Source organism: Mus musculus, chromosome 3 (assembly GCF_000001635.26).
Source record: "Mus musculus strain C57BL/6J chromosome 3, GRCm38.p6 C57BL/6J".
Taxonomy (NCBI): Eukaryota; Metazoa; Chordata; class Mammalia; order Rodentia; family Muridae; genus Mus; species Mus musculus.
This window is the reverse complement of record NC_000069.6, coordinates 45,363,993-45,386,465: the sequence shown is the minus strand read 5'-3', so window position 1 is coordinate 45,386,465 and position 22,473 is coordinate 45,363,993. Positions and strand designations below refer to the sequence as shown.

At 41.6% G+C, this 22,473-nt stretch overlaps 1 protein-coding gene and 1 long non-coding RNA gene across 5 annotated transcripts in view; one reads left to right on the top strand and one right to left on the bottom strand.

The window, feature by feature from the left end:
* The window catches only part of Pcdh10 (protocadherin 10), a 56,182-nt gene extending 48,114 nt beyond the window's left edge, over positions 1 to 8,068 (bottom strand). For 3 of the 4 annotated variants that reach the window (NM_001098170.1, NM_001098171.1, NM_001098172.1), the window contains exons 1-3: positions 4,583 to 8,068; positions 2,877 to 2,935; positions 2,260 to 2,366 (exon numbers count right to left, since the gene is read on the bottom strand). In NM_001098170.1, coding sequence (NP_001091640.1) covers positions 2,260 to 2,366; positions 2,877 to 2,935; positions 4,583 to 7,213 — 2,797 coding nt within the window. In that variant the 5' untranslated portion in view covers positions 7,214 to 8,068. Of the gene's footprint in view, positions 1 to 2,259; positions 2,367 to 2,876; positions 2,936 to 3,430 lie in introns of those variants that run through there. The other variant, NM_011043.3, reaches the window with a different exon arrangement.
* Positions 8,069 to 8,205: 137 nt separating this feature from the next.
* 2610316D01Rik (RIKEN cDNA 2610316D01 gene) overlaps positions 8,206 to 22,473 on the top strand; it is a 97,822-nt gene continuing 83,554 nt past the window's right edge. The window contains exons 1-3 of the long non-coding RNA NR_045172.1: positions 8,206 to 8,324; positions 20,118 to 20,161; positions 21,715 to 21,836. This is a non-coding gene — a long non-coding RNA (RIKEN cDNA 2610316D01 gene). The remainder of the gene's footprint in view (positions 8,325 to 20,117; positions 20,162 to 21,714; positions 21,837 to 22,473) is intronic.

Here is a 22,473-nt window from a genome sequence, read left to right as displayed (position 1 = left end):
CACTGGGAAGAGACACAGGCTCAGGGGAGAATTAGGGATCTTTAGTCTTTCCACTTTCACTCCATTCATTTTACATTTTCACCTAACATATGTAGTGAGATTTGCTTAATTAGCTAATTTTGCAAATTTGGAAGATCACCATAAGTTGTCTTTACAAAGAAATAAATGACATTTTTTAAAACAACCATGACTTCTGAAATACTCCTCCTACTCACTGTGAGGTTTATACTACAAAACATTAATATGGGTGGCAAAACATCACTTACTAAAAGACATTTTAATTTTATGCATTCAGATTTTTACTTTCAAAAGACCCAGAATACTTCTTACTATAAAATTAAGCATATTACAACTGATCAATTCAACACCAAGGTGCAATTACTTCTCACTGTAAGTGCTTTCTAACAACTGCAAAACAGCAATTACTGTGCCCAGTGCATTGTATCTACCCGTCTTACCACTAAGCTGCATAAATGGAGTGGCAATTCTATATCACTTTTACACATTTAACAACTTAGATATGGGGGCAAAAAGTTCAGCACTTAGATGATGAAAGCCAAACATTGCCTTGCCTATTTAAAACGTGCTGCAGAACACATTTTAGCATTTTAATGATCCTTAAAAGTCTCTAAGATCCTAAATTCTTTGAAAGAATCATTAACAAAATAGCAACACTGTGCTGTGAAATAAGATAGCTCTCATGAAGACAGGCTACCAGGAATGTCTGTGTAACAAATCTAGCCTTTCTTGAGAACTTTTATTCATTCCTTTTCCTTTGCATAGATTATTAGGCTCATTTTGTATTTCTAAGTGACTAGGCTCACTAAAATGCTCACTGGGACTCGGGTGCTACTTAAAGAAAAAGAAAGAAAACCACAAAAGGGAGTGGGTGGGAAAGAAATAAAATATATGCAAGGAAAGATGTAGCAGTTTTCTTATGCCAAACCTTTTGTTGTAAGAGGCTGGGGTTAAATTAGAAACTTGTGGAAAATAGAAACCGATAGTTCTAAATGTACAGTTTTAAAATGATAACAATAAATCATATACCACATATAGGGCAAACATGAAAGGGACTTTGTACTCACATATAAACTGCTGGCAAGATCTGGTTTGTTGTCAGGACCCCAGACACTAAATAGATGCTCTGTTCACTTAGCGTGAAGGCCCGCAAGGGGCAGGGACCTCCGGGGATTCTTGGCAGTTCTCAAGTCTCATTAGGTCTGCATATTAATGACTTGCAGCAATATAAAGAGACCCTTGAGCAGCCTCTTTTTCCCTTTCCTCCTGCCTGGGTTTCCCAAGACTAAGCAGCCACAGATAGAGCACACATTAGCCAACTGAGAGGCTTGTAGCAATCCCTGCTGCCAGGCCCTACTGGGTGTGCTCTGCCCTTTGACACAGTGCCTCTGCACCATTCCCAGGGCTACCAAGTGTGTCAAGGAATGAATACTCTCAATGACTAATAGTACCTCAAATATTAAAACTCCATCACTTTATGGAGTAAATCAAGGTCAAATCTCAAGAGAAATAAGTGTCACCCAGAGGTAACCCACTGGTGACATTTTTCAGATGTTTCAAGAATTTCCCAGGGTTTCCCATTCCTTCCTGTTTCAAATAAACACAGCATTAAGAAGAAAGAATTCAGCAAACATCTTTCATGGGTGAAATCCAAATGGGAGTAGAAAAAAAATCAAATAATTTTATTTCATCTTAAGGTACATAGTTTATTTCTTATAGGTTCTTTTAGTATTGGTAATTAGTATTAGATCTTACACACACTTAAAGAACAAACTCATATTTGAAATTTGAAGTAAAATGTAATATAAAAGTTCCATTGTACTATAACTGCCACCTTTGGCCATTAGTTAGCACACATAAACCAATGCTTGAGCTCAGATTTTGATTCTTTTCAAAATAGGAGGAGATCAAAGATGCCTAGACAACACTAATTATCAAATGTCTATTACTAATGTTATGAAGCCCACAGACACCTGGACTGCAAACTAAAACCCATTTGTGACTTTTAACATCATCCCCTTCTCCAGTGATACTTTGTATGCAAAATACCTTTCTCTAGAATGCATGGTGTTTAGATTCTAGAGTACAGTTCTAACCTCAACACTTCAAAAGATGTAACAATTTTTACAACCTTCTTTGGAGCACAGTGACCAATGGAAGACAGACCATCACCTAACTCATCATCCATTGGAGAGGTATTTAAATAAACAGCTATATAATGGGTATTAGATTAACACTTACCAGCTGACTGGCCACGGTTGGTGACATCATGATCACTGTCTCCCTGTTCACTGTCTCCATGACCACTGTCCTTAGAGCTTACTATGTCAGCTTCCTGGAATGCAGAACTAGAAACATAAAAAGGAGAATGTTAGAATTAAAGGAAAAAAAAAAAAGGTGAACAAACACAGAAAACATTCTTCTGCCACCACATGGTCACTAATGTGTGCTGCAGACTCTTGGATTTCCATATGAAGCTCATTTTTACCACTTAATAACTCCCTAAAAACGGAGCCTTCACAGTCAATTGCAACATGAAACATGTGAAGTTTACACATTATTCTATGACTGGAGATAAGAACATGCCTATGTCTTTTTAAAAATAAGATATATATGAACATCAGTGTGAATAAGTCATAGAAGCTGGAAAAGTATTTTATAATTTTTACATAAATGAACAACATTGTATAGCTAATCTTATAGAGATAAATGAATTATGTAGAGTAGTTGTGCCTGCCTCAGTTTAAAATGCTTTATGCATTGCATCTTTTCATATGAAACAACACACATCTACTTCCTCCTTATACTTGGTAGGAAACTTTTCACACACAAAACTAAGGATTGAAAATAGTTCATACCTGTTAACTCGGCGAGGTCTGTCAACTAGATAGCTGAGCTCTGCTCGCTGGTGTTTATTCTAGGAAAAAATAAATAAATAAAGAGCACTAAAATTCAGAGAGAACAACGACCATCCTGCTTCTGAGAATAAGAACTCAGAATGTTGGATTTAAGCACATGTATATATTGTGCTTAAGGAATTTTAAGGTTTTCATAGGGTCACAGCCTGGTGATTGCTGGCTAGGAACAAGAGAAACATGTAGAGACATTTGAATCTAGATTTCTTTGATACAGGTGATATGTTTTTTTCTTTCAAAGCAAAGCAAAACAAAGCAGACTTGCTGGCCCAGAGAAAATGTGTCTTATTTAAAAGGAGAATGCAAAAAAAAAAAAAAAAAAAAAACAAAACCAAAACAAACAAAACCCTTATACCTAGGTTTAATAAACTGTTGCGTCTACCATAAAATTACTCTAATCATAGTCTGCATCTTGTCTTTCAATAGTCTACGGAGTGTTTAAGTGGATACGGATGGACACAAGAAAAAACAGCACGCTCAATAAGAAAAAGTTTGGATATTTTCTCAAATTATTTTGTTGTTTATTTTTCAAAGTTACTTAGGATACAAGTGAGCTATACAAATATTCGTGAAAGTCAATCAGTTATATCTTAGACTCAAAATAAGGAGATGCCAAGAGTGACTGTCATAACACTGCTCCATTTTCCCTCCAGAGGCCCTCTGCAAGCTCCCCAAGGCCCACACACCTTCCCAGTCCAAACTTTGCTTTACAAGGCTCTCCCCACTCCCCACCCTCCAACTTTCCACTATGTCTCTACCTTTTAAAAAGAAATTGAAATTGACAAGCCAAATTCTTTGCTGAAGAAAGAAGCCAACAGTAGGCAATTCCTACAAAACAAAAACAAAAAAACCAACAAAAAAACTAAACTAAAAGTGGCAAGGAAGTAATTATTATTGAATGATATATTTAAGACAGTTGTTCAAGCTTTCAGTTAGTTTACTCTTACAGGATTCTGTGCCAGAGGAACTTCATTCAAATTCACACTGTGTGGGCATTCGGCTTCAAGAGCTTGTGTTAAAGCTGTCCAGAGCAGAATTGACTTGGTGGTTGTGTTTTTTTTTTTGTTTGTTTTTTTTGTTTTTTCTTTTTTTTTCAGAGAAGGAACTGATCACTAAACATGCAATCCAATTTAGGCAACCATATAAAGTTAAACAATCTATTGCTTACTGGTACACGCGACTGAAAACAGTGATAAACAAACCAAAATGGAAGCAACTTTATTAATGCCTGGGACAGATGCAAAGAGAAAAAGACCTTTGTCAGTGATTGGCCCCTCCCCCACACTTCTCTCTCCCGCCAAGCTTTTTCTCATATATTCCCCAGATTTCAAAGAAGGCAGGACCATAAATGTAGAAGAGGGAGGAGGAAGCTCCAAGGTTGCAAAGAAGCAAAGGGGGGGGGGGGTGCTGGGAGGGGGGAATGAAAATAAAATCAAAGGGGTGGAGTGCAGTCAGAACACAGAACACAGAAGTTAGGTTACACACCAAGAGGTGATAAAAGGTGACCCCCAATCCTCCCCTTCCCTCAGCCACACAAACACGCTAACACCTGAAAATACACAGTGCACCAGAAGAGATGCAGGGCCGGGCTAAAGGAGGCTTTCTGATGGAGGAGATGAGAGATGGTGCTTCTTTCCCTTCAGCCTTACCTCGTTGGACAAAATGCTTCCGTTGGAAATGATGTCTGGTTGCTGGTCGCTGTACCCGGTGACGATGGCTCCGCAGGGATTGTGCTCAGCATCTGTACTCCGGGAAGGGCTGCAGGGCTTCAGGAACATCAGGTCGGTCTTGGCGGACTCCGGGGTGAGGCAGACCTGATAGCAATAGTTCTGATTGTGGTGATGGGAACCGAAGCCTCCGGACTCCTCTACCGGCACCTGGGCCGGGTTGCTAGGGACGTTGGCGCTCTGCACCAACATGATATCTGACTTGCTGAGTTTCTTCTTGCGCGCCCGGGCTTGGCGGCCGCAGCAGGTGGAGCTCCCATTGCCGCAGCAGCAGCAGCAGAGGCAGCAATCGCTCGCGAGACACGTGTAGATGTTGAGTTTTTTCTCTTTCTGACAGCGCACGGCCAACACGATCATGGCCAGCAGGAAGATGAAGGACACCGAGCCCAGGGCGATGATAAGGATAAGTGTGAGGTCCAGTGAAGTTTCCCCGCCGCCAGAGCGGCTGGGACGCAGGTGTTCCCCAGACCCTCCGCCTCGGTCCCCGCCCCCGCCCTGTGGCTCCACCGCTCCATCCACCAGCTGAACCACCAGGGTGGCTGTGGAGGACAGGGGCGGCTGCCCGTGGTCGCGCACCTCGATCACCAGCTCATAAGGCCGCTGGGGGTCGCGCTTGGCTGGGACCCGGCGCGCGGTGCGGAGCTCTCCGGTGCGCCAGTCCAGTCGAAAGAGGTTCATTTCGTTGCCCCGCACTATGCTGTAGGTGAGCCTGGCGTTCTCGCCGTCGTCCGCGTCCACTGCGGCCACACGAGTGAGCAGGTAGCCGGGTTCGGCAGAGCGCGGCAGCACCTCGCGGGCTGGAGTCCCGTTGCGCCCCGGAAGGGGCGCCACGATGGCGGGGGCGTTGTCGTTCTGATCCACTATCAAGATGTTGACCGTGGCATTGCCGGCCAGCGCCTGGGGACTGCCGGCGTCCCGGGCTTCTACTTGAAAGCTGAAGTCCTTGATCTGCTCATAGTCGAAGGATCTCAGGGCGTACAAGTAGCCGTTGTCTGAGTTGATGGACACGTAGGTGAAGACACTCATTCCTTGGATCTGGCACTCTAGGATAGAGTAGGTTAATTTTGCATTGGCCCCTTCGTCGCGGTCCGTGGCGCTCACCGCGTAAATGTAGGCACCCGGCACATTGTTTTCTGTCACATACACGTCGTAGACCGGCTGGCTGAAGCGCGGCGCATTGTCATTCACATCTGACACTTGAACCTGGATCGACTTACTGGTGGAGAGTGCAGGCTCGCCCCGGTCGCGGGCCACCACGGTCAGGGTGTAGGAGTCCCCAGCCTCTCGGTCCAAGGGGGCTTCGGTCACGATAGTGTAGTAATTCTTGAAGGAAGACTTGAGGCGGAACGGCACGTCTCCCAGAAGCTCACACTGCACCTGCCCGTTCTCCTCTGAGTCCCGATCGGTCACGCTGAACAGAGCCACCACCGTGCCAGGGGCCGCACCCTCGCTCACCGCCTCTTTCACTGTGCTGAAGCTGATCTCTGGTGCGTTGTCGTTGGCATCCAGCACTCTCACCAGAACCTTGCAGTGCGCAGGCACAGCATTGGGACCCAAGTCCTTGGCTTGGACATACACCTGATACACTGGGCTCTCTTCATAGTCCAGCTCGCCGCTCACCTCCAGCCGGCCGGTGCGCGGCGACAGTCCGAAGAGCTCCCGAGCCCTGGGTGAAATGTGACTACTGAACGAGTACACGACCTCGCCATTCTGGCCTTCATCAGGGTCGGTGGCATTAAGCTGGATCACTAGCGTGCCAGGGGGAGAATTCTCTGGTAGGGAAACTGTGTAGACGGGTTGGTCAAAAGCGGGCACATTGTCGTTGGAGTCGAGCACTCGGATGGTGAGCAAGGCCGTGCCAGTACGCTGCTGCTGGGGGGGCAGGCCGGCTCCCCCACCGCCTCCCCCTCCTTCCCCTCCTCCTCCCCCTCCTCCCCCGTCCACCGCGGTCAGCACGTAGCGGTGCACCGCTTGCTGTTCTCGGTCCAGTGGCTTCTCCAGGACCAGTTCGGCGAATCGGTTGCCATCTCCCTGGGTCTGTACGTCTAGCGAGAAGTAGCTATTTGGGGTTATCTCGTAGTCTCGCAAGGAGTTGGTCCCCACGTCTGGGTCGAAGGCGCTCTCCAAGGGAAAGCGGGTGCCTGGCGTGGCGCTCTCTGAGATCTCCACTGTCAGGTCGGGCTCTGGGAAGGAGGGAGGGTTGTCATTGATGTCCAGCACTTCGATCTCCACTCGGAACAGCTCCAGCGGGTTCTCCAGAAAGACCTCCAGGTGCAGGACACAAGAGGGGCTCTGCTTACAGATTTGCTCGCGATCTATCTTCTCGTTTACGTACAGAACCCCGGTCTCCAGATTGAGGTCCAAGTAAGGGGTCCGTGAGTTGGCCACCGTCTGAAACCTGCGAGCTGAAAGTTTTGTAATGTCCAAGCCCAGGTCTTCAGCGATATTCCCCACGAAAGTGCCATGTTCCTGCTCTTCCTGCACAGTATAATGAAGCTGGGAAAAGACTCCGTCCACCATCCAGAGCAAGGCAAAGAATAACAGCACAATCATTTCCAAAAGGAAAAGGAAGCAGCTCCCCTGTAGCCAGCCAGCCACCCCGATCACCGCCCCCCAACCACCACCACAAAAAGAATAATAATAATCTAAAAAATATAAATAAAAGTGTGCTGCGTGGGGGGGGGGCTCCTGTGGCTGTATTAAAATTTTGATTCCTTTTGCTTCATTTTAGAGCGTCTCCAAATCGAGCCTCATTTTTCAATCTTAGCGCAGAAAGGGTGACAGATGTCCCCTATGCTCAGCCGTAATCTTCCCACTGACCAATTAATAAAATAACGATCATACAATAGTCAGCCTCCTTTATTCCGACAGTGTTGGCGCAACGCGGCGCTGGCAAATCCCAAGGAGGAAATTTCGATATTTCAAGACTGTCCTAGGTTTGTCTTCCTGCTGATGGGAGGAGAATGTGGAGGAGGAAGAAGAGGAGAAGGAGGAAGATGAAGAGGAAAAGAAGGTAGAGGAGATGCTGCCGGCACCACTGAACATGCCTCTTGATATCAACGGCTGGCAAACGCGAGCGGGGTTAAAGACAGCGAGAAAAATTTTTGCTGGAAAAACACGGAGCCGTTCTGCAGCATAAAACTTTCATTCTCTTCATTTCTCCGGATGGACGTTCCTCTTGTCATTTTCTTCCCTCTGTCTCTCTTTGCATCTCTTGGCTTTCATAGTCTTGTGTCTATTCTCAACTTCACTGGCTCTGGCTTTGCGTGAACACAACCAGCTATTTCTTTTCTGCTGTTTCCTTTGCAAGCCTCTCTCCCTCTAACCTGCCTCTTCTCCTCTCAGTCCATCCTGCCTCCTGCTTCAGCCCCAATGCTTGTGATCTCGGCTGGCAGTTTCTGAGCTCCGAGCGCTCCGCTTCTCTGTTTTTGCGCAGCGCCCTCATTCTGCCAACCAATCGCCGAGGAGCACCACCCACCGAGCGACTGTTCGTTGGCTAAAGTGGCCGTCAAGTAGTTACGTCACGCGGCAGCCAGGAGGGGCGGGGCAGAACGCTCGCTTTGGCTGCGGGAGTGAGTGTGAGTGTGAGAGCAAGAACAGCCCGCAGGTCCCGAGGCGCTTGCAGGGGACTCTGCCGCGGAAAGTTCCCAGTCCCCAGCCGCAGGTAATGGGCAGGGAATAAGAGAGGTTCCCCTGTTTGCATCAGCAAATACGAAAACATAATAGCAACAGCTGCGGTAGCCTCTCCAAGGAGCGGGGTTTCCAGTGACGCTAACATTCTTTTTTTCCTTTAAGGTGTTTTCCCTCCTGCTGATCGTGGAAAGAAATCACCAAGAAGAGGGGAAAGTTGCCCCGGGGCCGGTAGTCATGTAGGGGTTACCAAAGCAAGGGACTCTGGCAGAGATGCGCGCGGACAATTTAAATGCCGGCATAAAATGGCATGTGTCAATCAAAGCTAGAGGGTCAGAAGGGGAGGTGTGGGGAGGATAGACCAGGCTGCAAAGGGAGTGCGGAGGTGAATTCCCCCTAAAGCGGAGGGATTCAGACCAAGGGACTTGGGGCGACAGCTCCTATAGACGGGCAGATGGTTGAACGTCTACCCATCTAATGTCTACCCACAAAATGCTTGGTTACTAAATTAACTCGTTTGGGGACATTGCTTCGAACTGTGAGTACCCCAGTCAAGGACTGGGGGCTTCTTTGTAGTTTATGCATGGGAGCCCGCCATCGTTAAACCCACTCTAGGGCACCGGATCCAGCACCACCCATCACAGCGAGGCGCTAGCAATATCCCTGCGCCTCGCCTGGCCCCGCGCCAGGCAGCAGTGGCGAGCGCGGGCTTTTCTTTTCTTTTCTTCTTTTGCCTGATTTCTGTTTTAATTATTTATTTTTCTTTTACCCTTGGTGATCCATCCCTGCCTCCATAACTAGAGGGGGTGTGGGAAGAAGGTACATGCCCAGCCCGAAGACAGCTCTCTGGAGAATGACCGTGGGGTGGCCGCGAGGGCGGGCGGGGCGGTGCACACGCACACGGGGGATAGAGTGTGCACCGCTGCGGGAATCCACCGGCACGTTTGCACATTCCTGGTGCTGGCCCTCGTCCTCGCTGGCTGGCCACAAGCTGAGTTCGGTGCGAATCCCTGGGGAGCAGTCCGGGGATTCTGAGCCGCGCGCCTGACTAGCCACGGGTATCCACACGCCCAGTTCCCGGGAAGTTATAAGGCGGCGGGAACGAACTCTCCGCTGCTGGGAGAGCCCGCTGAATGCCTGTCCTTCAAGGATAAATATCGAAGAATACGTTTTAATACTTATCAACGTGCTGCCCGCAAGGAATAGGTTGTTTATTTTCCGGAGGAGCCGTTTAAGCCAAAGACTAGAATGACTCCCTAGAGGCTTCCCGGTAATGAATGACCCAGGAGTAACGCTACAGCAACCGAAGGGAAGGAATGGTACCACCCCTCCCCCTATACTGCCCTCCCCTCCCACCCCCCACCCCGCCCGCAAGGTACGCTACAGTGCCTTCTGGAAAGAAATTAGGAGTGCGCGTCCCCACGCGTGATTGACAGCGAGGCGTGCTCGGACCACTCGGGAGAGTCCGTGTTTAACGGCCTGTTCCCCTACCCCTACCACTTGCCTCTTGCGGAGAGATGGGTTCTACCTTTAAGAGGGTAGGTGGAAAAGGAGCCAGCAAACATGGCTAAGCCTTTTCCAGCTGCATTGAATTGACCATCCGCCAAAACCAAACCGCTACAGTTTAAAATGATTTTAGCGTCACGTCTGCGGCGGAGAATGAAGCGGCAGAGCAGAAAAAGGACCTGTGGATCAATGAAAAGGGGCTCAGAGTGTATCCGAATATTAATACACTGTGGCCATCTGTGCTTCCCGCCCCTCCCCCTCCCTTCAGAGCTACAACATTAAAATGCAATTTTTCTAGCACCCCAAGCTGACTCATCCGAAACCCTGGGCCTTTAAAAAAAAATCCAAACACGATGGTAATGCTTTAATGTGTTTATTTGTACGGACGGAACACTTGTGTGTCTGCATGTTTTCGTGTGAGAGACACGCTGCGGAATGACAGTGCAGATGTGCTGGCGGAGGTTTGTGTCTCGGAAAGGAGCTTGAAGTTCGAGCTGACTTAGGGCGTTTGCAGAACGCCGGCGAGCTTGCCGAGGTGGAGATGAGAACGTGAAGAGATGGCCAGATTTCCCTGAGATTTCCCTGTAAATAATCAGTGCATCCACTGTAACACTTGAGCCGCTTTTTTTTTTTTTTTTTTTTTTTTTTTTTTTTAAATGGTGGCAGCTGTGTTTGAATGGGGACCATTTCCAGAAACGTGGGTTGCAGGCGTCTCCTAGCGGCGAAAGCGGCATAGGGCAAGTGAAATGATTTTGCTGTGGAGCCCGCCTTCTGCCTTTGTAGGGTTTGCCTGCTGGGGGCTCTGCTGCATTCTGCAGGTCACGGAGGCCAGAGTCCAGGCCATCAAAGCAAAGCCAGGCTTCTCCACTGGTCCTGCCTCGCTGACTTTTTTGGTCTCTGAGGTGCCATCCCCTGGACTATAGGGGTGACAATGGAGTCCTCCTAGCCAAATAAAAGCGACCCAGGCCCTCTGCCCTCCCTGAGAAAACTCAAGCCAAGGAGGATTGCATGGGCAGTTTGCTCGCACCCAACATTTGCAGGTGGGCATTATAATAAGGTCTTTGAAAGAAACCAATCCTGTGATCTTGAGCTCAAAAACAGTACTTAAATTTTTCTTTCAAAAATGTCTTTTGAGCTAAACATGTATGTTTTCTGTCTTAGTCGCAATTAGGCAAATACTTTCCCCTCCACCTTTTCATAATCTTTCCTTGTTTACCCTTCTTTGAATCCTAGTGTTTAGTGAAGTCACAGTTATAGACCAGGTAATCTGGGGGGGAGGAAGCGGCTTCTTTGAAGTGCGGCGGGCTTTGTCCCTGGGCTCTGCCTTACAGCTGTGGGAGAAGCAAACAGGAGCCTGCAATCTGCCTCCCCCATCCTCTGAGCCCAAGGAGCACCAGCACTCTGTTCCCTAACAAACTGCATTCCTGGATAGGGGCGAGAAAGGTGTTTAATCATTTGTAAAGAGATAAAAATCAGCTTTCATGAAAATCTCGGGTTATATGTGAATGTGGTAGCTTTTTTTGTTTGTTTGTTTCTAAGTGAGGCAGAACAGAAGTAAGAAGGCACCAAGGATCTCCAAGAGCATGGAAACTAAATAATAGGGTGGCTTTCTTGTCTGCCACCTCTTACTGGAGAGGGCAGGAGAGACAGGTTTGTTAACTAGCTTTTGGATAAACGAATGTTTGCCGTGATTTAATATGACTGCAAAGCAATCTGTTTTAAAATCCTCTTATTATTGCACTGTGCTCAGAACTTTGAGAAAAAGTGAATCTGATGTTTTGCCATTTTTTTTTCTAGGAATTGGAAGGAATACTTCCAATTGCACCAGTAAGGAAGGCTAGAAACATTAGGTAGGACCAGGATTGAATTGGATGGGTTCCTGCCTGGGCCACTTTTACTCCCAACTCATAGTGTCAACAGTGTAGCTACAGGTTTTACAGATAGCCAAGAACTAGGTCCATACACACACTCTAGATAAATACAGCTTAATAGGAAAGCAAGCAAATCTTTGGAACTAAGCTCACAAACACAGTGACAGCTCTTAAAGCATATTTACAGCAAAAGGGAGAGTATGGATTAGAGCATTTGGAAACAATTGGTATTGTATGCTGCTATAGACATTTGAGTGACTAGTAACTGTCTAAGGCTCTGAAGCAAATAGAGAACAAACCAGGGAATCTTATTCTTGGGGCTGGACATCCCAGATTGTGTACTAAGTTCTACTGTCTTGATACTCAAAGTAGAAATGTACGACTGTATCTTGTTTAAGCTAGTAAGTATTGGCATGGCTTCACATTGCAGTGTCTTTTCATTCATCCTACAGGGCCAGTATTTTGTTAAACTCTAAACAGTGAATTAAAAGCACTGGATGGGCCGAAGCAAGCCTCTAATGCAAAATGACAAATTGCACTTAAGCAATACATGAGCAAGAAAATGATTTATGGATTTTTACAATGGTCCGAGCAAATGAAAGTCACATGAATTATACATCCTAATGCTCCAGATATCATTTTCTAATAATACATTTTCAGTTCACATACCATACTCTCTTTACTAGAAGAGAAATTGATCAGGGATATTTTTAAATTAGCCAAAGTCTTTGGATACTGTTGCTAAAGACATAGGGATGTATACTTCCCCTTGATTTGAGGATGGGGAACTAATAAATATCAAACAAACATTTTTGCCATATCCTTACACATTGTTATTAGAAGAAGGAAACAACCTTTTGAACATTTGCGCTGTATCATCATCTTTCAAAAGGGAAGCAACAGCTCTTACTTTGGCAGTTTTCATTGCCTTTTGTCTCTTTTTCTGGAAAAAAAAAATCAAATTCATTACCTCATCTTGCCCCTTTCTCCCATTGTGCTGGATATTGAAAAGTCTGATTTCTTTAAAATGTCTCTTGGCCTCTCCATATTTTCTTTATCCTATTTTTTTATGATAAAAATTCTTTAGTGCATTGGAAACATATGTGAGCTAATGAAATTGTCCTGCAACTCTTTGTGAGCAAAACATACCCCATGAGCTGCCTCCAATGATTTTAAGAATCATATAAACTTTTATATGGTAATAGTATTTTGATTTTGCAAACTTAAAATATTTTGTTCCATCTGAGATGTGATTAGCAATGACTCAAAGCATTTTCATTTAACTCTGTGACTTTCAAGTGGGTCTTTCTTGGTGTCACATGCCATTGTAAGTGAAGGCAGTGCCTTTGCTGGGCTGTATACTTAACCAAAGCAAACTGCTGAGCAGACAGAGACCTCTAGAGGTACAGTAAGATTCATCTGAATCGCCAGCATGCTTTAAATAAAGGAGAGAAAAGAAAAAGAAACAATAAAAACAACAAAAAAGAAAACACTGAATCCCACCTTCTGCCTTCCACAACATTAACAACCACTCTTACTAAAAGATTACTGAAATCAATGATGTGATTAGGATTGTAAATAAGAAGTACAAGGCATCAGATTTTAAAAGCCAGCTGCGCCACTAACAGGGAGATGTGTGCATTTTACTGATGGGACCCAGAGGCAGAAAATGAAGCTTCAAACACTGGGGTCGATACAGAACAATTTCAAAAATTAATTGCAAGTCTTGATTAAGTTTATATGAGCAAGAAAGAAATTCAGAAAGAGCTCCGCCTCTCTCTTCCCCAGTGGCCTGAGTTCTCATTTGACACAGATAGAAATCCAGCTTGGTCCCAGCTCTTGCTAAGGAAGCATAAATTGTTTTCTTAGGGGAAGTCCCTTGATCTTACAGATAGAGAATAAGATGACTCAAATTGTGATTGAGGTTATAAACCATACAGCTCTGTTCTGAATCATTTGAAAATAATCTTAGACAAGGGCTGTATGGAAATAATATCCAAAGTGGCTTCAGAATTGCATTAATAATTATAATTACAGCAATAAATCACAACAGAGAGTGAATCTAATACTTCAATAAAAAGATCCCTCAGTCTCACTGACTTGTTAGTGAAATTCATTATTTAAAGAAACTTTTTCCCTGCACTATCCTATTTAAATGGGTTAGCAATGGACTATATTCTACAGTGCTTGATTTCACTGGATTGTTGTGGATATTAAGATGAATGCAACTAATTACTTTTTTTGAAAAGTACAGATATTTATTTTCACTTCCCAGATTTCAGAGCTGTAACCACCCCTCCACTTTAGACAAGGCCAAAGAGGATGACTAAAGAACTCATGAAACCACCTTTCAAATCCAGGTCTTTTGATATTTCTGCCCAGGCTCATTTTACTATCACATGATATCTGAAATTTATTTTGAATTTTGAGGTATGGTCTCACTATGTTGTCCAGAGTAGCCTGAAACTCACTACGTGGACCAGGTTATATTGTAATGCCATCTGCCTCTGCCTTCCAGGGGCATGTATCAAAGTCATATGTCCACATGCCTAGCCAACCCCATGGTATTCCCGAAGCCCATCTGGATGAGTGGAATTCATGGTGAATTTTTCTTACTTTTTTTTTTTAAGCGTTTTGAATTTACTTATGCATGCATTCATGTGTTGAACTGATTTCAGTTCTAGTCCTACCCTAGTGAAAAACAGCTTACACGTCACTGAATTTAGTTATGAGGAATCCAAAGAGGCGTTTAATAAAATGTATCACTGAATCAAATGTGAATATATTTTCTTATAAAAGTAAGGGATTATAAGTAGCTCTAGTTTCTTCTTGTGAGATATGGCTGACATGATGATCATATATTTTAAGGAAAAAATAGAAATTGATGAGGCAAAATATTCCCAAAAGAAGCCATCTCTGGTTCATTTGTTATTGAAAATTATCAGGTTGACCAATGGCCTTGGAGATGGATTTTTCTTTTGCTCCCTCAGTTCATCATACATTAAAAGAAAAGGAAAACAAGAGATAGACCAGCTTTATAGGATACAAATCCTGGTATTAACTTAAATATATATTTTTAGACTAGTCTTTAATTTGAAAATGCAAATATATTTTGTAAAAAGACATTCTTGTTTTATTTTGCAGTAATTTTTATGCTTTAAAAACATTTATAAAGAAAAATTTCAATTTGTTTATTGTAAAATTTCAAAATTTATTTGATCCAGGAAAATAAAATATCAATCATAAATTTGAAAAGAAAAGTGTAATCAAAGAAAGAGTGTTTTCATGATGCAGTCATGGTATGTGACATTTCCAGTAATTTTCTTGGTATGAAATAACAAGGAAAAAGGAATCATGTTTTCTGTAGAAATATACTCAGAAAGTTAGAATATGAACAGTGTAAATTTTGTACTGAGTTATACATTTCAGTTCTGATGCCCTTTGATCTGTTGTGGGAGATGATATGGCACATTACAAAGATGAGAGCCTTAGGAACGGAAACTGTCCCTTGATTCTTCAAACATTTGAACTTCACCAAACTACTTAACTTCTTTGAAGTCTCTTAATATTTTCCCTCCCAAATTCCTATGAAAATGTGATGATATGTAGATTGTGAGTCTTTATCTGAAATGACACACGTAAAATAATTGTAAAGGCACACAGAAGAGTCCCAACGTATGCTATTAGTAAATAAAGTTGTATTGAATCTTGTATCTCATACACTGATATTTCCTGAGAAAAATGGACATAAGTTTCTCCAAGGATTTGTTTCTATTCACTAAAGAGGCACCCAAACTGGCTTCCATTGTGTACATTTCACAGGAAATTATCATAGGACTATGGAGGCTGCATACAAATAATAAAAGAATAAGTCGATGCTAATTAAAATATTACCTTTAAACCATGGAAATCAGTCAGAAGCCCTTTCAAAATCATATTGCTTTATTTTACATTTATATTGCTTTCCTATGAAAAACTTTAAGGTCTTCTTTAATTCACATTTGTACAATGAACCTGATTGTATACGCATTAAAACATTCATTTTGATAGGGAGATAGTTAATTGTTGAACTAAATTATTTTTTTATGCTTACATTTGTTGACATTTTAATATTACAGTATCATACTGTTTTAAAATATTCATTTGTAGTCTAATTCATTTGCTGAGTAGTATTTAAAATTCTCAATATTAAAAACAGCTTGGTCTGAAAAGATAATCTGGTAAAATAAAATTAGTTCAAAAAATTACTACTTGCTAGGCATGGTGGCCCATGCCTTTAAATCCCAGCACTCGGGAGGCAGAGGCAGGCGGATTTCTAAGTTCTAGGCCAGCCTGGTCTACACAGAGAAACCCTGTCTCGAAAAAAAATGCCTACTTATCCACTTTAAAAAGCAGGTGTGTTTGACTTTCTTTTGGGGATCTGCCTTATCACTTTCTACTATGCTACTGAACATTATAGTGTTCTACTTAACAACATGACATAACTAAAAAGACTCAAAGTATGGACTGTAGATATTGTCATGAAAATGCTCAGTTCTGAGAGACTGGTAATTAATGCTAGTCATGGAGATATGCCTTATGGACCCCCCCCCCATCAGTCTGATAATTTGTAAATTATACATATGTATGAATGAGTTGGGCAACAGTAGTAGGAAAATATTAAAACATAGTTACTGTCAACACTGTATGAGTAGCAACAATTAAATACAATAGACCTAGAAGGCATTTATTGAGAAGAGCAACTTTTGTGGTTTCAAAGGAAGTTGTGCCTTACAATAGTGGAAAGGAATAAACCGAGTCAAATTAGTGCCCTTTGCATCGTTGAAGTAAAGGTGAAGACAAGAGCAAGCTTTTCTGTAGTGATGGGCACAGCCAGGCAGTCCTTCACTTGAGGCAGTGTCCTGACCTCCTGACCTTAGACCCACTTCCTTAAGTTTATGGGGTCAGCAGACCTCAACTGTGCCTCTTTGTGTTTAATCCCTCCCACAATGCTACTCTCCATATGACCAAATGTAATGTCAAGGGTAGTAGGTGGGATTTTTGTTCGACACACACTGATTATTGGTTTTGGTGCACTGTGGATTAAGAGCCAAAACTCTGTTTTAAGTTTCCGACAAAATCTGAGATTATTATCCTGTTCCTGAGTGTCTTTGGGATGTTTGGCAACTGTTGCTACTTTTATAGCAAAGTGATAATTGCTGATTTTCCAAAAACTACATCCTTTTCTGACATAATGCCCAGAGAAGCATCCAATTCAATCAGACACACAAGCATTAAACTAGACAGTATGAAAGAAAGAGAAGTATTGTTTAAACCTATAGACTCCAAGTAGCATTTACTTGCATAAAAATTAACTGAATTATTGGATACTTAACTTTTTAACACCTATTTTTTATATTAAGATATAGTTTTGGATATTATAGTTAATTACATTAGCAATGCTTTTTAAAAATAATGCATATTTGGTAAGGAGATTTATAAGTTAATAATTTATAATAAAGTTAATAATTTATGAGTTAATAAACCTCATGTAAACTAAAAACGAAATCTGCCACACAAGTGTGTTAAAACCAGATGATCTCTCTATTGTTAAAAACATTATTTTTATTGTGTCTCTTCTTTACCTACATGCAGTGCTCATGGAAGCCAGAAGAGGGTGTTGGATCCTCTTGAACTGCAGTTATTTTGTTTTATAATTTTCAAACACAGGGCAGGGCTAAGTTAAAAGAAAATTTAATTTGCTTGGTCTATTCTAAGCAAAGTAGAAGTTTACATGTTAGTTTCTAGCCTCAGTGTTCTTCATTTTTCTGAAAGAAGACATTTTCAATTCAAAAAGGCATTCAAACACACACACACACACACACACACACACACACACACCTACACTCCTGTGGGTATGATAAACAATGACAGCATTTTTATTTTGTAAGTACCACAATCATATATCATTTAGATATTATGTTACTTGGATGTTATTTTTAATTAGTTAATAAATTAATTGTTTATTTCATGGTGTTTTGAGACAGGGTTTCTTTGTGTAGCCCTAACTGTCTTGGAACTCACTAGCCTAGCCTAGAATTCACAGAGATCTGGCTGCTTCTAGCTCCCAACTACTGGGATCAAATGTCTGCACCACCATTGCCAGCAGAAACTTGGAAATTCTTATTTTTGTAGTTCAGTTCTGACTATTTATACTCACAATATAAAAGGTTATCCTAAAAGTTCATAGACCGATAGCCTGGGGTAGTAAGAATAATGCTCCTGCTTAAATGATAAATAAACATAAGTATTAAAGTACTTATAAAAAAGAAGATTTATAGCTAAACTACATTTTCACTGTAAAGTAAATGGATTTGTGAAACATACTAAATCACAAAATATCCAGACTTTCCCATTTGCCCAAGTTTGGTTAATTTTAGCAGAGAAGTTCAGAAAAATTGTGGAAAGCTTAGGTTTTACTTTGTAGAACATGAACAAATTAATTCCAGATGGGTTTGACCACCAATTAAAACACTTAACTGTGGAACAAATAAATGTTCATAGGACTAAATATTATAAAATCTCAGACACGTTTCTTTAGTATTTAATAGATTTTTAAATTTTTTTTAATTATTTTTATTTTTTTCAGTCCAGTCTTTGCCTCCCTCCCGGTCTGCCCTCCCACAGCTCCTCATCCCATTCCTCCTCTACCCTGTCTCCAAGAGGATGCCCCCCATACCTGCAGCCAGGCTTCCCCACTCCCTGGGGTCTCAAGTCTCTTGAAGGTTAGGTGCATCAGATATGTTTCTTTTTTATATATAAATAATCACAATATTTTATTTTGTGGTAATGGAGCTACTTAACAGTATTCGAGAGTTGGAAATGCGCGTTGTCACCAAGAGCACTTCTAGCTATCACTGAGGCTCTTTGCTCTGTTTCAGTTTCAAGCTGTACGTGGTAGGTCACAAGCACCTAGAATTCCAGTTCCAGGGGATTTGACACTCTTTTCTGGCCTATAGGGCTACTTCATGCACATTGTATACTTGCATATGTGTAGCTAAAGCATTAACACATATGAGTAGAAATATAAAGAAAAATCATGAGGCCTTAGCCCTGAAAGAACTATAAGCAACTAAGACACAGAAATGCTTAGAATAGGAGAAACAGGCTTCCCAGGGAAGAGCACACCAGCTGTTTATTCAGGATAATTTAGCCAGCTTTGAAAACATATATGAGAGTAACAGTACACATACTGAGCCAGTTATAGTTACGAATATATGTTTATACATATACGTGCATCTAGCAACAATTAATTCAAAAAAAAGGAGCCCTGAATTTGAAAGAGAAGTAGTAGTATATGGCAGGAATTGGAGTGAGTTAAAGGTTAGAGCAAATGATGTCATTCAAGTATCATTGAAATAAATTGATAAATACATATAAGAGGTAATTAAATTGATTAAAAATATTACAATTATTTTTGCTTTTAAGCTATTTACAAATTTTGATGATTATATTCTGAGACAGTAGGCCAAATTATATTTTTTTTTCTGTCCCCTTTACCTCTCAGGTACCTACCTCCCTCCCCACTTATGTTGCTTTCTTCTCCCTCCCAAGTGGGACTGAGGCATTATCACTTGGGCCCTTCAGCTTGTTGACCTTTCTGAGTTTTGTGGATTTTATCTTGGGTATTCTTTACTTGCTTTTTGGCTAATATCCACTTATTATTGAATATATACCATGTATGTCCCTTTGGGACTGAGTTATTTTATTCAGGATGATATTTTCTAGTTCCATCCATTTACCTGCTAAACTCAGGATGTCCTCACTCTTAATAGCTGAGCAGTATTCCATTGTGTAAATGAATCACATTTTCTGTATCCATTCTTCTGTCGTGGGACATATGGGTTGTTTCCAGCTTCTGACTATCACAAATAAGGCCACTATGAACGTAATGTAACACACAGCAAAGTCGGCATGGTGGGACATCTTTTGGGTATATTCCCAAGAGTGGTATAGTTGGGTCTTCACGTAGATCTATTTCCAATTTTCTGAGGAACCTCCAGATTGATTTCCAAAGTGGGTGTACCAGTTTACAATCCTAGCAGCAATGAAGGAGTGTTCCTCTTTCTCCACATCCTTGCCAACATGTGTTGTCACCTGAGGTTTTGATCTTAGCCATTCTGATTGGTGTAAGGTGGAAATCTCAGGGTCATTTTGGTTTGCATTTCTCTGGTCACTAAGAACTTTGAACATTTCCTTCGGTGCTTCTCAGCCATCTGAGATTCCTCTGTTGTGAATTCTTGGTTTAGTTCTATATCCCATTTTTTGATTGGTTTGTTTGGGTTATTTGGTGAATAGCTTCTTGAATTATTTATATATTTTGGATATTAGGCCTCCATCAGATGGTAGGTTAGTCAACTCAATCTGTAGGTTACCGATTTGTCATATTGACTATGTCCTTTGCCTTACAGAAGCTTTTTATTTTTGGTTGATTCCTGCTGTCTACTCCTCTTGGGTGAGTTTGCTTCTTTTTGTTCTAGAGCTCTCAGGTGTGCTGTAAAGTTGCAAGTGTATGATCGCTCCAGTTTCTTTACCAGGGGACTTAGTGCTATGAATTTTCCTCTTAGTACTGCTATCATTGTGTCCCATAAGTTTGGGTATGATGTGTCAACATTTTCATTAAATTCCAGGAATTCTTTAATCAGACATGTTTCTTAAATCCAGGGTTAACCTTTTGCTTTTCACAGCTACTTTGGAAAGCAAGAAGGGAACCCAAACCTAACCAAATGAAGCCACATCCCTCAAAATATGTGAAATGTATAAAACAAAAATGATGAGTGTTTCTGATATGAGACACTGAATGAAGAGAAGTTCTCTCCTGGTTATCACTCTGGATAGACCCTTTCACCTACCTGCTGCTGCAGAACTTGATGACAGAGGGAGATACAAAAAGGAGAAGTGAATTCTCAGAATGTTGAACAGTCTCCCTTGCCAGTAAATCCCTTTGGCCTCAATACAGAAGAATACAATGAAATTCTGAGTCTTTTAATAAAATGTCAACAGAATTTCTCTCCTTTTTTTTTTTTTTTTTTTTTTGGTTAGTTAACTTTGTGATGTGGCAATTCCTTGCACATATGTAATTGGGTGCTGAGATTGCAGAAATGCTTCCCTTGGACATTAACAGCTAGTGGAGTCTCAGCCTGCGTGGTGAGACATTTTGTAAAACTGTGCTTGATGTTTCTGACATTCGTCAGTGATTGTGACCAAATTGTCTATTGGCTGGAATTCTCAATAATGGAATTTTTATAGTGATCTGCTTCTTCTTTATTTGATTAAGTAGATGTTTATCTCTGGCTACATTCATGTCTTGCCATAGATCAAGATAATGTTTCACCCATAGCATATGACTTGGTTACTTAAAGAACCCCATTGATTTTTATAATAATTAGTACCACCAATAACATCCTATGAATCTGGGAATCACAAATATTCATAATTCTTTTAATAGCATGGCAGAATCAAGCTAGGCTAATATGAGAAAACTGAAGTTACAAATTAAAATATTTTTTCTGCAAAAAAAAAAAAGTCCTTTTTTCTTCCTCAAAGTCTATAGTTTGAGTTTAGCTTGCCATAAACAGAGTTCTCAGGGTGTGTGTCTGGGATAAGCACAGCAAGCTTACACCAATCTTTCTTAAAAATATCAGACTCCATGATGGTAATTAGTCAGTATTGTGTTATTACAGATGATCAATCCAATTTAGTATTTCTTATGCTCAACATAAAGTAATACCAAGGAGTGTAAGATCTGGTTTGATTCTTAGGTTGCTGACTGTAAGAACACCTTAATTTCTGTCTTCATTTTCAAATCAAACTCATAAATCCGAAGACAATTTTGACATGTCAAACCAGGAAGGTAATGAGTTGTAAAATGTTTTTAGTTTGATACCTGTGAATTACATAGACAAGAAGTAATAAAGCTAAGGTGTTTAACATCTACTGACTATCATGGTGGTAAAGTTGTAAGTGACTGCTGTTTACCCTGTCTGCTTGGGGTTTTGTTATGTTCAGATGCCTTTGTGAAACTGCTTCTATCTGAGAAGGAGGAGTTGCCATTTAGCAAGTAGTAGGTGGTACCGTGTGTGGCAGAGTCCGATGTGTTACACCACGAGGACATTCATCTTTGCAATTGGGTAACTGCTTTATTCATTTCTGTTGGATTTTGTTTTTAACCTGGGGCTTCATACGAGTTAAGAATATACTTTAAATTCAACATATCACAGCTATAGTTGGCAACTATATGTTTAATGGTATTATACACACTGCCTTATAACATTAGACAAAAAAAAATGAAGAGAAGGAGAGGGAGGAAAAAATGGTCACACAATTTGTGTGTGTTAATGATATACATTTTAAATACCAGCTTTTTTTTTCTGGAAAAAAATTTTAGAAACTTTACTAAATACTTTCGAAAGTGAATGTAGATGTGTCAGGAAAAGCTGTTTCACCAGTCAGCAGACCTAATACTAAGAGAGAATTTAAAACACTCACACATCATCAGTGACAGTTTCTTATCCAGTTTGTGTCACTGTCCGTTTCAAAGTTACAATGGAATTTATTTGGTTGGTCATTTATAATAGCGCAGTCCCTACTAGTTTATTGCCCTAAATTCTGATATCTCTGAAAGGTAGAAACATACTTCCTGTATTCTGTATTCTCACGCACAGCCTGGGATGATAAAGTTATATGATGAAAAGAAACAGAATAAACATTGAGATGATGATTGACAGCCTTGGAGAGATATCCCAAGAGACTAAGGTCAGCCACTGG